General features: G+C 45.3%; 3 protein-coding genes across 5 annotated transcripts in view; 1 reads left to right on the forward strand and 2 right to left on the reverse strand.

Annotated features, from left to right (window-relative positions):
* LOC309476121 (major histocompatibility complex class I-related gene protein-like) overlaps nucleotides 1-14,328 on the reverse strand; it is a 113,346-nt gene that overhangs the window by 86,475 nt on the left and 12,543 nt on the right. The gene's annotated exons all lie outside the window — the stretch shown is intronic.
* The window catches only part of LOC309476090 (major histocompatibility complex class I-related gene protein-like), a 106,234-nt gene that overhangs the window by 59,217 nt on the left and 32,689 nt on the right, over nucleotides 1-14,328 (reverse strand). The window contains exon 2 of one of the 2 annotated variants that reach the window (XM_082139255.1): nucleotides 31-110. In XM_082139255.1, the coding sequence (XP_081995381.1) occupies nucleotides 31-79 (49 nt within the window). In that variant the 5' untranslated portion in view covers nucleotides 80-110. Of the gene's footprint in view, nucleotides 1-30; nucleotides 149-14,328 lie in introns of those variants that run through there. The other variant, XM_082139254.1, reaches the window with a different exon arrangement.
* On the forward strand, nucleotides 251-5,316 carry LOC309476102 (major histocompatibility complex class I-related gene protein-like). 2 transcript variants are annotated; one of them, XM_082139289.1, is made up of 7 exons: nucleotides 252-420; nucleotides 1,763-2,002; nucleotides 2,490-2,768; nucleotides 2,969-3,274; nucleotides 3,449-3,571; nucleotides 3,842-3,863; nucleotides 3,903-5,316. In XM_082139289.1, exons 1-7 carry the CDS (start codon nucleotides 372-374, stop codon nucleotides 3,925-3,927), a joined length of 1,044 nt encoding a protein of 347 aa, XP_081995415.1. In that variant the 5' UTR covers nucleotides 252-371; the 3' UTR covers nucleotides 3,928-5,316. The 2 variants fall into 2 exon arrangements, with proteins under 2 accessions (XP_081995414.1, XP_081995415.1); XM_082139288.1 differs by having other exon boundaries at nucleotides 251-420; nucleotides 3,842-5,316.

A 14,328-nucleotide genomic window follows, 5' to 3' on the forward strand; every position in this document is an offset into this window, starting at 1 on the left:
ATTTAAATGACTTTACGAAATGAATCTCACCTGAGTAAACCAAAGGTATGAAGATGAAGAAAATGATGAACTTCTTCATTATAGATTAAAATCCTTGTATTTGACCCGCACTTCTTTAAGTGTAGTCGTCGAAGAGCGCTGTAAAACTCTTTTCAACAGGACAAACACGTTACTGAGCGGAACGACGACAACCTGTGAGCAAAAGGTTCCTCCCTTCACTTCCGTATTGAGACTGTTTCTCTAGAGCTGCAGTGACGTCAGATCTGTTTTGCCTGTTGATTCAGATGTAGCAACGGCTAAAGAGTTTTACAACGCTCTTCGACGACTACACTTAAATAAGTGCGTGTCAAATACATGGATTTTCATCCATAATGAAGAAGTTCATCATTTTCTTCATCTTCATACCTTTGGTTTACTCAGGTGAGAATAATTTAGTAAAGTCGTTTAAACGATGTATTCTCTGTCTTGCAAGGCCTTGATCTAGCCTACTTCCGTGTGTTGAACTGACGGAAAATCATGATGTTTTTAATCTGATATTTTCTCAAACATTTCTCTTATAATAACCAGGCTAGAACTAGTTAACAGATTTAGTGCTTGTCGTTTCCGTCGTGAACTGAAAATCAGGATTTTGTTTTGTTGAAGCTCCACTGAAATCATTTCAGTATTTTCCAATGATGTTTATTTGTTTCCTGCAGGCAGGTCCATTTTAATGGCAAACCTATAACAAGACTGAGAATAGTCCTATAAGAATGACTAAAGCTATGCACATTTTAATGTAAATGAAAGATTATGCTTCCTGTGCACGTCTAGATGTGCCATGGTTCTGTGAAAGATAGTTATCTGTGCAAAAGTATTGCTTTAAACTGAAAGTTGGCATGAAACTGAAGTTGCGCTAGTCTTTTCTTCCCTATTGTGTCATATATCCAAGTAATACGGCTTCTGGAACAAGAACAAATGAAGGGCAATTAAAGATAGCAAGGCACATGACTTTAAACAACAATAATATTGAAAAAATATATAAAAAAATAAAGAATTGTCCAATTTGATTTTGTGGCTTTAAAGGTAGGGTAGGCAATTTCGGAGAGGCTAGAAATAGCAAACTAGCTTTGAAAGAATTAGATCTCACCCTCTCGCATCCTTCAAAACACATGAAGATGTACAGCAATGAGCAGAGTCTGCAAACCGTCACGAGAGACCGCGTTAAACTACCTCATGTCTCAAAGCACATCATTTTACAATAATGAACGTTAACAACTTACGGAGCTCTAGTGTTGCCATTGAAGCACATATCATAATTAAAGTCTGAGGATGCGAACAGCTCCGGGTAGAACGTCACAGGTTTCCATCTCTTCCAAATGACAGTAGTTATGGCGTGAACGCAGCATCAGCTAGTTGTTTTGGTTAAGGAGGAACTGTAACAGCTGCTGTTCGTTTGCGGCGCTCAGTGACTGACGTCTGTCTAACTGATGACGTGTGATGTCTGCGCGAGCAGGTGCGCGGATGTATGGAATTACATACGTTGACGGGCAGGTAGGACATCGTATCATTGCATTCGGACCAAGTGCAATGATTAGATGAAAATTATTGCTATCAGGATGTGAAGAGAGAACAGTAAAACAAAACATTGCCTACCCTAGCTTTAAAAGAAAAAACTTAATGACTTGTCTTGGTATCAAATAGTTGTTGGATTTATGACACTGTATCTATGTTTATTTACCAGTTTGAGAACTGTGTTGTTGAATGTGTGTTCAATATTTTTCAGAGTTGCACACCTTCAAGGCCGCTTACAGTAGCCAGAGGTTTTCAGGAATCCCAAAGTTTTCTGCTGTAACGACACTGGATGGACAACAGATCGATTACTATGACAGTAACATAAATAAGCTGATTCTCAAACAGGACTGGATGAAGGAGTTTGCATCTACAGACATGTGGAAGGAATACATTGAGATCAGAGAAAAAACCAACATTCATATTCTAACGGAGACATCCACTCAGTCACAGGGTGAGTTAAAATACATTATTGCACAGCTCTCCGAAATGCTTGATTCTGATTGGTCAGTCATGACGTTCCGAGGTCAGTTATTCCCCGATAATGACCGTAGTCAATAACAATGTATATAGAGAGCAACAGTCTGGTTCTGGAAGTAAATTTCCATTAATTTTCTCCATAGTGAAATAGATTTTTAATGATAACTTTAAATTCTGTCATCATTTAATCACCCTGAAGTTGTTTCAGACCTGTATGAATTTCTTTCTTCTGCTAAACAAAAAAAAAGTATGTTTTTTCCTACAATGGAAGTCAATGGGGTCCATCAACTGTTTGGTTACCAACATTCTGCAAAATATCATCTTCTGTGTTCAGCAGAAGAAAGAAATTCATACTGGTTTGAAACAACTTCCGGGTGATTAAATGACAGAATGTTGATCTTGAAGTGAACTATTCCTTTAAAAAAATAAAGTAGTACAATATCCCACTCTCTGTCTTCCAGGAGTTCATACGTATCAGAGGATGTGTGGCTGTGAATGGGATGATGAGACTGGAGACTCACAAGGGTTTGATCAGTACGGTTATGATGGAGAGGACTTCATCTCACTGGACCTGAAGGAGAACAGATACATCACATCTGTACCACAGGCCTCTCCTACAATGATGAAGTGGAATAAAGACAGAGAACAGCTTAAATCTCTGAAACAATACTATGATCATGAGTGTGTTTACTGGCTGAAGGAGCTCTTACATTTGTCTAAAGTTACTTCTAAGAAAACAGGTACAGTATCAGAGTTACCAGGACAGACAGTTGATTATTTCTTTCTTGCATGTGCAGATCCAGATAAACCATGTTTTAACAGACAGCTTGATAAATCTATGCAGGTCAACTTTAGAGACTGTTAAACTGTGGTAAGTGGAAAGTACAGGGGTTTCTTTCTCTGTTCTCAGTTGTGTTCCCTGTTCTGTATTTACTTCTAGATCCTCCTGAGGTGTCTCTTCTGCAGAAGAACCTTGAAGAATATGTGGAGTGTCACGTCACAGGTTTTCTCTTCAGAAACACAAGGATCTTGTGGAGGAAGAATGGACAAGCTCTGAGTGATCCTAGTAACTTGGTGGAGTCTGGAGACACACTACCAAATGGGGATGGGACCTTCCAGAGGACTGTTGCCCTCTATGTACTTCCTAACATATGGAAGAAGAACCAGTACACCTGTGTGGTCGAGCACAAGAGCTTGACTGAACCAATCCAGAAGATTCTGACTGAGGATCAGATCATGAGGAACAGTAAGAAACCTGGTTCATTTTTCTACCTGTACATTTTACTTCTTTTAGAGGCCAAACACAATTGACTTTTTTTCTGTTGTTGTTTTTAGGTTTGTTTGTTTTTTTGTTGTTATTGTTTAGTTTTTTTTCTGTAATATTCATTGTGTATTGTGTGTGTTTCTCTATGTGTTCTAGAATCTGCATTAGATGCTTCATATATCAAGTATCTGGTTCCAGTCATTATCACAGTTATTGTTGGACTGATTGGACTGTTTGTACTCTTTGTACTTTGGAAATGCTGGAAGAAACTCAAAGATTGTAAGTACTAATGACCTGTTGAGAGATATAATTCCCATCATAAGTGCATGTGTTTAACATGTGTTTCTGTGTGTGGTGGTACAATGAAGAAGAGTGCAGTGAATGTGAACCTGTTGCTGTTTTATCAGTAACATCATGTTTTTATTCTCTAAAATGATCAACCTATAAGAGTTATGTTGGTGGTGTGTGTGAAATCATGTGTGAATCCTTTGATAACGTTCTTTGAATTTCACTACAGCATGACACACCTCTGTTTATCTCTCTTTACAGCCAGCGAGATGATCAAGTATAGCAAACCTCAAAGCAGGCCTACAGAACATGCACAGGATCTGCACCCTCCTGGTCATTTAGTGTGATAAAGAAATTATTAAATCGCAAAAAAAGTGCATTTCTGGTGGGGCTGATCTAATTTACTCCCTCTCATGAACCAGAAGCCTGTGATTCCTGAGTGAGCGGCTCCTCATGGTTCCTTCCCAGAGATTAACAAAATCACTTTCCAGAACCTTCACCTTCACAGTTCCTCACCGGTGGACTGATCTCCCCAACCCTACCCGACAACTGAGTCCTTTTATAAAGTTCAAGAAACATATAAAGACCTTTAAAGACTCTTTTCTGTGACCATTCAACTACACATCCTCAAATTAATCTTCTTTATACTTTTACCTTTTCTTCCATCTCTAATCTTGAAATTTTAGCATTTCTTTTGGAATGAATCACTTTAGCTGCTTTTCCACCGTTCTCTTTGCTCAACCGTTCAACGTGCCATGGTTTCATTGTCCACTGTGTTGCTGATAACGAAGCTCTTTACAAATATGCAATGTGTCAGTCGTTGTCTTGGTAATGCAAGAGTTTACAGACGTTATGAGATGTAAATAGCGACCGCGGAGGATGATTGTGTTTACTTCGCTCAAATGGCCAATTAGAGAGAAACTACAGCCAGGCGACAGACAAGTGACCAATCCTGAGTGTCGACGTCACTTCACATTCTACTGAACCAATCTCAGGTGGAAATACAACCGTAACCATTTATTTCCGTTCTTAGAACCGTTCGGCCAACGATGGAAAACTATGTTTTCCTCATTTGTTGCTTTGAATTTTGCAAAATGATAAAAAATGTAAATATTTTCTTAATGATAATTGTCTCAATGATATTTCTTGAAGTGCTTTTTTTATTTTTATATCTAAACTAAAATTCCCATTCTGTTGAAAACAAAGTCCTACAAATCTTAACTAAAATCCAATTTTTTAGGACTGTTAATAGATTATAATAATATTGATTAACTACAAAAAAAATCATTAACATTTTTTAATTGACTGAAATTTGCCTCTAGATAACAAGTTATATGCTATTAAGATATGAGCCAATACCATTTGTACCATTTTTATCAGAGTATATTTCTCAATCAGATGTTTATGCACATATTTTATATGTGTAATTATATGTGTAAGTACTATATATATATATATATATATATATATATATATATATATATGTGCCTTGTTTCTTGTGGAAATGTATATATTTCTTTCTGTGTTCTGGAGTGAATGATCAGTAAGTTTCCTCAGTCTGATGATTTCTCATTGAAAAGTACTTGTTGATCTTGTGATTTAACATAACAGCATAAAACATTTATGATAACCTGTGATCAATCAACATGTATTCACTTTTTTTTCATCCTGTTTGTAAAATTTTTGATCTTTCTTGCCTTATTCTGTACTATATTAAATAATAAACCCCTTTTTTTTTTAAAAATTAAAATTTCTGAGTGAGTTCAGTCTCTGTCATTAATCTATACATAATAGTTTTAATAGATATCACGATTCTGACAAAATGTGTTTCATGGATTTTGCTACACAGATTTGAACTCATACATGCCAACTATGTTAATTTGTAAAACTACATTCAAAAAATGTATCGCAGAATTCTTGATTGCATATGTGAGACTTAATCTCAAATTTAATTATCTAATGAACTAACACTAGACTGTAACTTATGGATCCAAGTTCTTACCGTACAGATACACTATCAGTCAAAAGTTCTTGATCGGTGAGATTTTTAATGTTTTTTTTTTAAAAGTATCTTCTGCTCACCAAGGCTATTTGATTAAAAGTAAAAAAATAACTAAAATAAAAACAGTAATATTGTTAAATATTATGACCATTTAAAATAACTTTTATATTTTTATATATTTTAAAATGTAATTTATTCCTGTGATCAAAGCTAAATGTTCATCATCATTACTCCAGTCTTCAGTGTCACATGATCCTTCAGAAATCATTCTAATATGATGATTTGATGCTCAAGAAACATTCATTATTATTATCAGTGTTGAAAACAGTTATTTAAATTTTTTTTTTCAGGGGTCTTTGATGAGTAAAAAGTTCAGAAGAACAGCATTTATCTGAAATAGAATCTTTTGTAACATTATAAATGTCTTTACTGTCACTTTTGATCAATTTAATTCATCCATGATGAATAAAGGTATTGTAGTGTTTAATGTTACAAAAGCTTCTATTTCAGATAAATGCTGTTCCCTTTCGTTGTCACTCCGAGTTACGTCGGATGACGACGAATGGGGTTTCGCTTAGAAATCCTATCACCTTCGAGTATATAAAACGAGCCAATGGCAAAGAAATGCCATGGGTCTGCGGAATTTGCATAGCGTAACTCCGCTCCACCGCGTGGGTATAAAGGAAGTACGCCGGCAACATGCAGATATGTTTTCGCTTCGGAGCCAAGTTGATGTACTTCACTCCCAGCCAAATCCTGAGTTTCATCTCTTCACTCTTCGAGACGAGCTTCTCTCCGGGTGTTGGTGTGACAGCGAGTTCCAGCGAGTGCACATTCCCTGCTTATCTGTGCAGTGATTTGCCAGTGTTTGTGTGTTCATCTCCCTGGTCGCTTCAGCACTTGTAGAGCTTCTCCTTTCACAAAAGAGCTTGCGCGTGGCACGTCTTTTTAAAGATGTCTCGCCCGTGCACTTCTGGTTGCGGTCGTATTTTGTCTGACTCTGATGGGCACAATCGCTGTCTTGTGTGTTTGGGTGTTGACCACGCTAAGACAGCGTTTGTGGATGAATCAACCATTGCGGGAACATGACCATCGCGCAGTTGCGATCGAGACTCAATGACCTCGTAAGTGGTAGAGTCCCCTCATCCGCACCCCGATCTACCAGTTCTTCTAGGGCTGGTACTTCGGCTGGCGGCTCGGGTGATCTGAGGGTTACGGTGTGGAACAAAGCGCAGACTATTCCGCGCTCCACCCCTCCCTCTACTTCTGTGCAACCCGTGTGTGCGCCGCATGAGTCCGCGATGCCGTCACAGGTACCGCGGGTCTCATTCGGCGCCCCAGAGGAAGACCAAATGTCGATAGCAGCATCACAAGGTGGGCAAGAGTCAGTGGGAAGTGATGATTCGGCTGTGTTGCCACCCTCGGGTGCGCCAGCATTGTCCGAGTCAGATCCCGAACTGACTGCTATGCTTTCCCGGGCAGCCGCGGCCATTGGACTTGAGTGGTCCCCGCCACCTGGTCCAGTGCGCTCGCGGCTGGACGATTGGTTTTTGGGCGCGGCCGCTGACTCTCGTCGGTGTCCAACCTCAATGCCTTTCTTCCCGGACGTGCATGAGGAGGTCTCGAGGTCCTGGAAGGCACCCTTGTCTTCCCGTGATCGCTCGGCGACCTCCTCCGCCTTTCCTCCTCTCGACCAGGGGGCTGCTAAAGGGTACACTGGGGTTCCCCGAGTTGAGCGCTCTGTTGCGATGCAACTGTGTCCTCAGAGTGCCTCTTCTCGCGGTGATCCTAAGCACCCCTCCAAGGCCTGTAGGTTCTCCTCCACGCTTGTGGCGAAGGCCTACAGAGCTGCGGGCAGGCAGCCTCACTGCATGCCATGGCGACGCTGCAGGTCTACTAGGCCCAGTTGTTGCGTGACATGCACGAGGGGAGGACTGACCCAGGGCTCTTTGATGAGCTGAATGCCGCCACCGACCTCGCTCTCCGAGCGACTAAAGTGACCGCATGCTCCCTGGGTCAGGTGATGTCCACTTGCGTGGTCCAGGAGAGACACCTGTGGCTCAACCTGGCCGATATGCGGGAGGTCGAGCGGACCCGGTTCCTCGACACCCCCATATCCCAGGCTGGCCTCTTCGGCGGGGCAGTTGAGGACTTTGCCCAGCAGTTCTCAGCTGCCCAGAAACAGACTGAGGCTCTTAAACATGTTCTGCCCCGACGGCCAGCTGCTGCCTCCACCCAGCCGTCGGTACAGGCGCCTCAGTCTGCTCGCCGCCGAGGGCGCCCTCCAGCAGTTCCCCTCCCTCCCGCCCGGCCCCAGCAGCAGCCTCCATCCGGGCCGCGGCACAGAGGAAACCGCAGGAAGGCGCCACAGCCCTCTCCCGCCCTGTGCCCCGCTAAACGCCAGGCAAAGCGGCGCTCCTGAGACGGGCTGCTCAGAGATGGCGTTGAGTTCTTTCCAGGAGCCGGTAGCAGGGCCGCTCCTTCCCCCGGTGGAGGGCCGGGGGAGAATCCTTGGTTGTCCCATTCCCGCTGCTCGTCTCCGGACGGGCAGCACCCTAATGTGGTTAAAGAAAGAACTAACACCCCCATCTCTGAGCACTCAGAGTTCTCGGACGACGGTGTGCGCCGCTTTCGAGCCTCGCCACTCTCGTCCCCCTCTGTCGCCAGACCCCTGCCAGAGCACGCCCCCGTGGGACGCTGGTCCTCCCCTGGCCTCCTCTGGCAGGACGCGGCTAATGACCGTGCCCCCGCACCGGGCCACTATGCCACCCACGCCTGGGCCGGTCATTCCGCCTCGCTGCACCACAGAGGGTACGTCTGTGGTCCGCTTGACCCCGCTGGCACAGTTCTTGGGAGCCTGGTTAGAGCTTCCGAGACTGTCCCGCTGGGTCGCGAGAACCATCAGGCTCGGCTACACGATTCAGTTCGCACAATCTCCTCCCCGCTTCAGGGGAGTCCGTTTCACGATGGTCGGTGGCAATGCCCCTGTCATGAGAGCGGAGGTCGCCACCCTACTGGCGAAGGGTGCGATCGAGATTGTCCCTCCAGCCGAAATGAGGTCCGGCTTCTACAGCCTGTACTTCATTGTACCGAAGAAGTCCGGTGGGTTACGACCGATCCTGGACCTGCGCTTCTTGAACCGCTCCCTCCACAGAATGCCGGTCAAGATGCTCACAGCCACTCGCCTTTTCGAGTGTGTACGGCCAAAGGATTGGTTTGCAGCGATCGACCTGAAGGACGCCTACTTCCATGTCTCCATTCTTCCTCGACACAGACCGTTCTTACGGTTTGCCTTCGAGGGGCAGGCATACCAGTACGCGGTTCTCCGTTTCGGGCTAGCCCTGTCGCCTCGCGTCTTCACAAAGGTCGTCGAGGCAGCCCTTGTTCCCCTTCGGGATCACGGGGTTCGCATCCTGAGTTATATCGACGACTGGCTGATCCTAGCTCACTCTCGAGACCAGGTTTGCGAACACAGGGACTTAGTGCTCCGGCACCTAGCTCGTCTGGGCCTTCGGGTCAACTGGGAGAAGAGCAAACTCTGCCCCGTGCAGAGGATCTCTTTTCTCGGTATGGAGATCGACTCGGTCGCCATGTGCGCGCAGCTTACGAGCGAGCGCGCGCAGTCACTGCTGACTTGTCTTCGCCAGTTCGAAGACAAGAGCGCGGTTCCACTGAAACTTTTTCAGAGGCTCCTGGGGCATATGGCATCCGCAGCCGCAGTTACGGCGCTCGGATTGCTTCATATGAGACCGCTTCAGCTCTGGCTTCGCGATCGAGTCCCGAGGTGGGCATGGCATCACGGCACGCTCCGGGTTCCAGTAACTCCGGCCTGCCGTCGTACCTTCACCCCGTGGACGAACCTCAGTTTCCTTCGGGCAGGAGTGCCCTTGGAACGAGTTTCCCGGCATGTTGTTGTGACAACAGATGCCTCCTCCACGGGCTGGGGCGCCATGTGCAACGGACATGCTGCCGCGGGCTCCTGGACAGGACCCCAGTGCCTGTGGCATGTCAATTGCCTCGAGTTGCTGGCTGTACGTCTCGCCCTGCACCGCTTCCGTACTAGTCCGATCAGACAATACCGCGACAGTAGCGTACATCAACCATCAGGGTGGTTTGCGCTCCCGCCGTATGTCGCAACTCACCCGCCGCCTCCTCTTATGGAGTCAGAAGCATCTGAAGTCGCTTCGAGCCATTTACATTCCAGGAGACCTGAACCTTGCAGCCGACGAGCTGTCTCGGATTCGGCCTCTCGCTGGAGAATGGACACTCCATCCCCAGTCGGTACAGCTGATTTGGGGCCAGTTCGGGGACGCTCAGGTAGACCTGTTTGCCTCCCACGACTCGTCCCACTGCGACCTGTTTTATTCCCTGACCGAGGGCACGCTCGGCACGGATGCACTGGCGCACAGCTGGCCGCGGGGCCTCCGCAAGTATGCGTTTCCCCCAGTGAGCCTTCTTGCGCAGACCTTGCGCAAGATCAGGGAGGACGAGGAGCAGGTAATGTTGGTTGCCCCGCTTTGGCACAACCGCACTTGGTTCTCGGAACTAGTACTCCTCGCGACAGCCCCTCCCTGGCCTATCCCTCTGAGGAAGGACCTACTTTCTCAGAGACGGGGCACCTTATGGCACCCTCGTCCCGATCTTTGGAACCTCCACGTGTGGCTCCTGGACGGGACGAGGCAGGTTTGAGTACCATCACTTCCGCTAGAGCATCGTCCACGAGACATGCCTATGCGTTGAAGTGGAACCTCTTCGTCAACTGGTGTTCTTCTAAACGTCTAGAACCCACGAAATGCCCGATCAGTGTCGTGCTTTCCTTCCTGCAAGAAGGGTTGGAGCGAAGGCTGTCTCCCTCCACCCTGAAAGTGTATGTTGCCGCCATTGCCGCACATCATGACGCAGTTGAAGGTAAGTCCATTGGAAAGCACGACTTGGTCATCAGGTTCCTGAGAGGAGCGAGGAGACTAAATCCTCCTCGCCCTCCTCTCGTTCCCTCTTGGGACCTCGCAGTGGTACTATCTGCCCTGCAGAGTGCTCCCTTTGAGCCTTTGCAGTCAGTGGAGCTTAAGTTTCTGTCCATGAAGGCGCTCCTGGTTGCATTGGCCTCCATCAAGAGGGTAGGGGACCTGCAGGCCAGGGTTTCTGTTGTCCGGTAATTACCGGACATTGGCCGGAAAAAAAATGAAATGTCCGACAAAATTAAATCTCTCCGGTCAAATTGTCCGATTAAAATTACCTAATAATCCCGCCCCCCTAACACAATCTGAATTTGAGAATAAGCCTAAAATGTATAAAACAAAAATACACCGACCTTTGGCTTTTATAAAGGAACAGGCTCTACCGTTTGAAAGTTATTAAACAACATCGCATGCTGCATTTCAAATAAAGCGCACGCCTAAAACGGCTGTAATATAGACCTAAACAACGAACGAATGAGTGAGACGTTTCAAATATGGCCAGGCCCAGGCAGACTAGCCGTAAAAGCTTTTTTCAGAGGCCAGACGCGACGGACGATGGTGAATCAGGAACGCCTGAAGCCTCAGATGTCCAGACAGCTCCACCACCACCGGAGAAAAAGCAGAATCGGATCAAGACGAAGCAGCGAAGTCGCCTTGCGGAGAACAAGGTTACTCGGCTTATGCGCATTGCAAGTTGCGGAGAGACACTAGCCGCGTTTCCATTAGGCTACCCTTCAAATTGAAATTGCGAATTAAAAATACGCAAAATGGAAACACGTTAATTTCGCAAAAACTCCCGTTTATCGCAAGAACGTTTTTATGCTCGCATGAGGTGGTTTTTCAGGCCATTCGAAAAAGGAATATTTCGCAAAACTGCAATGGAAACAGTTATTGCGCATTTGCAGTCACCTGACTTAGAAGACGCGGTGTGTTTGAGGTCCATGTATAGCTACGCAAATAATAATCATTTTATATTATTTTATTATATTATAACATTTAATAAGCTATATTTAGAAGACGCTTTTATGCAAAAAAGGAACAAAGCTGAGTGTGGAGCGCGCACTGCATGGCACGGAGGCGCGGGCGTGACCACTTGCATTTTCCTATTAACAGTGGAAACAACTTAAAATACTCTGTCATTTCTGGTCATACAGAAAATAATAATACATTATTCTCAACTACTTTTATTTGTGTAAACTCACAATAACAAGAAAACGTTGTGCTTTTGTAAAATAAAAAATAAAAAATCAGACGCACTTTCATGATCTCCATAAACTGGAGCGTGAGAATTGAAACAAAATATAGCCTATGTAGGCTAAAGCTTGAAATGTCCACTTTAAAACGAACAAATTCGAATCGAAAGCTAATACCTTCTGATTATGTACCTAATCTGTATGAAAGGTGCATTTCTCTCTAAAAGCGCATCTGCTTAACAGCGGAGATGGAGATGTGATTTTAGCCGACACTTAGAAAACAATAGTTTATTTATAATAGGCTATTAATGGCTCTTCTCATTCAGCACTGCGGGAAAAACATCAATTCCAGGTTCTAATTTGGCCTTTGAAAACCAGTAAAATCGACATGTTTTCCATATTAATTTGTGAATATGTTAAATGTTTAATAAAGGGGCAAAAAGTCATAAACAAAAATCAGAAAATGCGTCGGTATTTACTTTTTTTGCGCAGCAGTTGGTGTAGCCAGTTCAAATTAAAATGTTGGTGTTCAACTTTGCGTTTTAAAAAGACAACAACCGTTCATTTTTCGTTTTTCAATTACGGGTTAAAAAAGGAAAAACGAATGGACAAAAGTAGCCTACATGGATCGTTTGGACAGAATACGAGACAGAGTGCTTTATTAAATTCATAAAAGAAACAATAATTAGCCTATAGGAATACTGGATTCTAAATCTCAAATAAATGCCACAATCAAAACCTCGGAGCAGAAATGAGGGCGAAACACCCAGAAACTCCTTATGTGTCGTTCGCAGTACAAGGGTCTTTCCCTGCCATTAATGCTTGGATAACACGCCACGTCTCCTTCCATTAATCATAATAATAATGTCTAATGCGGTGGCAGTGATATTATATAAACCAACGTCCGTTGCCGTGATTTTTTAAATGACTTATCGTGAGAGAAAAAAGGACGTTTAGTCGCATATAACATCGGTTAATGGAAACGCCGTCATTTCGCAATAGTTTTTTATCGATATTTAGATAATAGCGCAAAACATTTGCGCAAATCTGTAATGGAAATGCGGCTATTTACACCGCGAGATATTCAGATATTTTATGTGGGGAAGGGGGATTGGTTTGTTAAACTATGAATGTGAAACCATAGTAAAAACAATTGCCGTTGATTGACGCCAATCGGACGTTCATGTTTTTTTTTCCGTCTATTTGAAAGTTAGGCTAATAAACATGTTGCGTTCTATACGGCCTGATTATGTCATTTTTTTAAGTTACATAGCCTGCCTCCAGTTTTCCTCAACTTGACTAATTAAGAGGCAATATTTGACCGGCATATCATCAAAATGTCCGGAAAACGAAATCTCTGCCGGTCACTTTGACCGGCACCATTTTTTTCTAGCGGAAACTCTGCTGCAGGCATTTTCGGTTGATGAAGCGTGCCTGGAATTGGGGCCGGCTAACTCTCACGTGATCCTGAGACCCCGGCCTGGATATGTGCCCAAGGTTCCCACCACACCCTTTCGAGACCAGGTGGTGAACCTGCAAGCGCTGCCCTCGGAGGAGGCAGACCCAGCCTTGGAACTGCTCTGTCCAGTACGCGCCGTCCATGCCTATGTAGACAGAACGCAGTGTTTCAGGACTTCAGACCAGCTCTTTGTCTGTCATGGTGGGAAGCTGAAGGGAAAGGCTCTCTCCAAACAAAGGTTATCTCACTGGATAGTGGACGCCATTGCTTTGGCTTACCAGCAGCAGGGTCGACCATGCCCCCTTGGTGTGACGGCCCACTCCACCCGGAGTGTGGCATCCTCTTGGGCTCTAGCGCATGGCGCCTCGCTAACAGACATTTGTAGAGCTGCAGGCTGGGCGACACCTAACACATTCGCGAGATTCTATAATCTCCGAGTGGAGCCAGTTTCTTCTCATGTACTCGCTTCAACTAGCCGGTATTAGATCCTGCTCAGGTGTCTTCGCTTGCGCTTCGCTTCGCTTGCATCCTCTCCACGGACGGGATACGTGCGATATTTTCCTCAGGTGAGCCTAATAAGCCCTGAGTCTCCTCCAGCACTGACGACGTCAACGCCAGAGTTATGCCACCGGCAGCTTTCGCGCTTGGCTAGGTGCCTCCATGTGCATGGTTCCCCCTCTGGGCGACCCCACATGTGTATTTCCACTGTAAGCCTCTCTGAGCAGGTGTCTTTCCCTTGGCAAGCCACCTTGCCACCCCTGGGGTTGAATTTTTTCCACCTGCGGCTGGACACCCCAGTGTTTCTCCATATGCAGCCCCTCGGGGTCATATGTGTATTCCAAGTCCCCCCCTTCGGGTTGGGCATGATTGCATATTTCCCCTGAGATATGCTTCCCAGTGTACCTTGGTATTCCTGTGTTAAGTAGGAGTCCTTCGTCCGTGCCAGTCTCACGACAGGGAGCTCAGACTTACGCAGGGCACTGGAAGACAGTCGAGAGGTAGCGTGATTTCACTGGGAACCCCAATTGTCGTCATCCGACGTAACTCGGAGTGACAACGAAAGGGAACGTCTCGTTTACGTATGTAACCCTCGTTCCCTGAGTAGGGAACGGAGACGTTACGTCTCCCTGCCACTT

Source organism: Leuciscus leuciscus, assembly GCF_965113295.1.
Source record: "Leuciscus leuciscus genome assembly, chromosome: 15".
In the NCBI taxonomy this organism is placed as follows: Eukaryota; Metazoa; Chordata; class Actinopteri; order Cypriniformes; family Leuciscidae; genus Leuciscus; species Leuciscus leuciscus.

Coding starts and splice junctions, on each gene's coding strand:
- LOC309476102 (XM_082139288.1), top strand. CDS start 372: ATGAAGAAGTTCATCATTTTCTTCATCTTCATACCTTTGGTTTACTCA. Junction 2,003..2,489: donor GACATCCACTCAGTCACAGG/GTGAGTTAAAAT, acceptor TCTGTCTTCCAG/GAGTTCATACGTATCAGAGG. Junction 2,769..2,968: donor AGTTACTTCTAAGAAAACAG/GTACAGTATCAG, acceptor ATTTACTTCTAG/ATCCTCCTGAGGTGTCTCTT.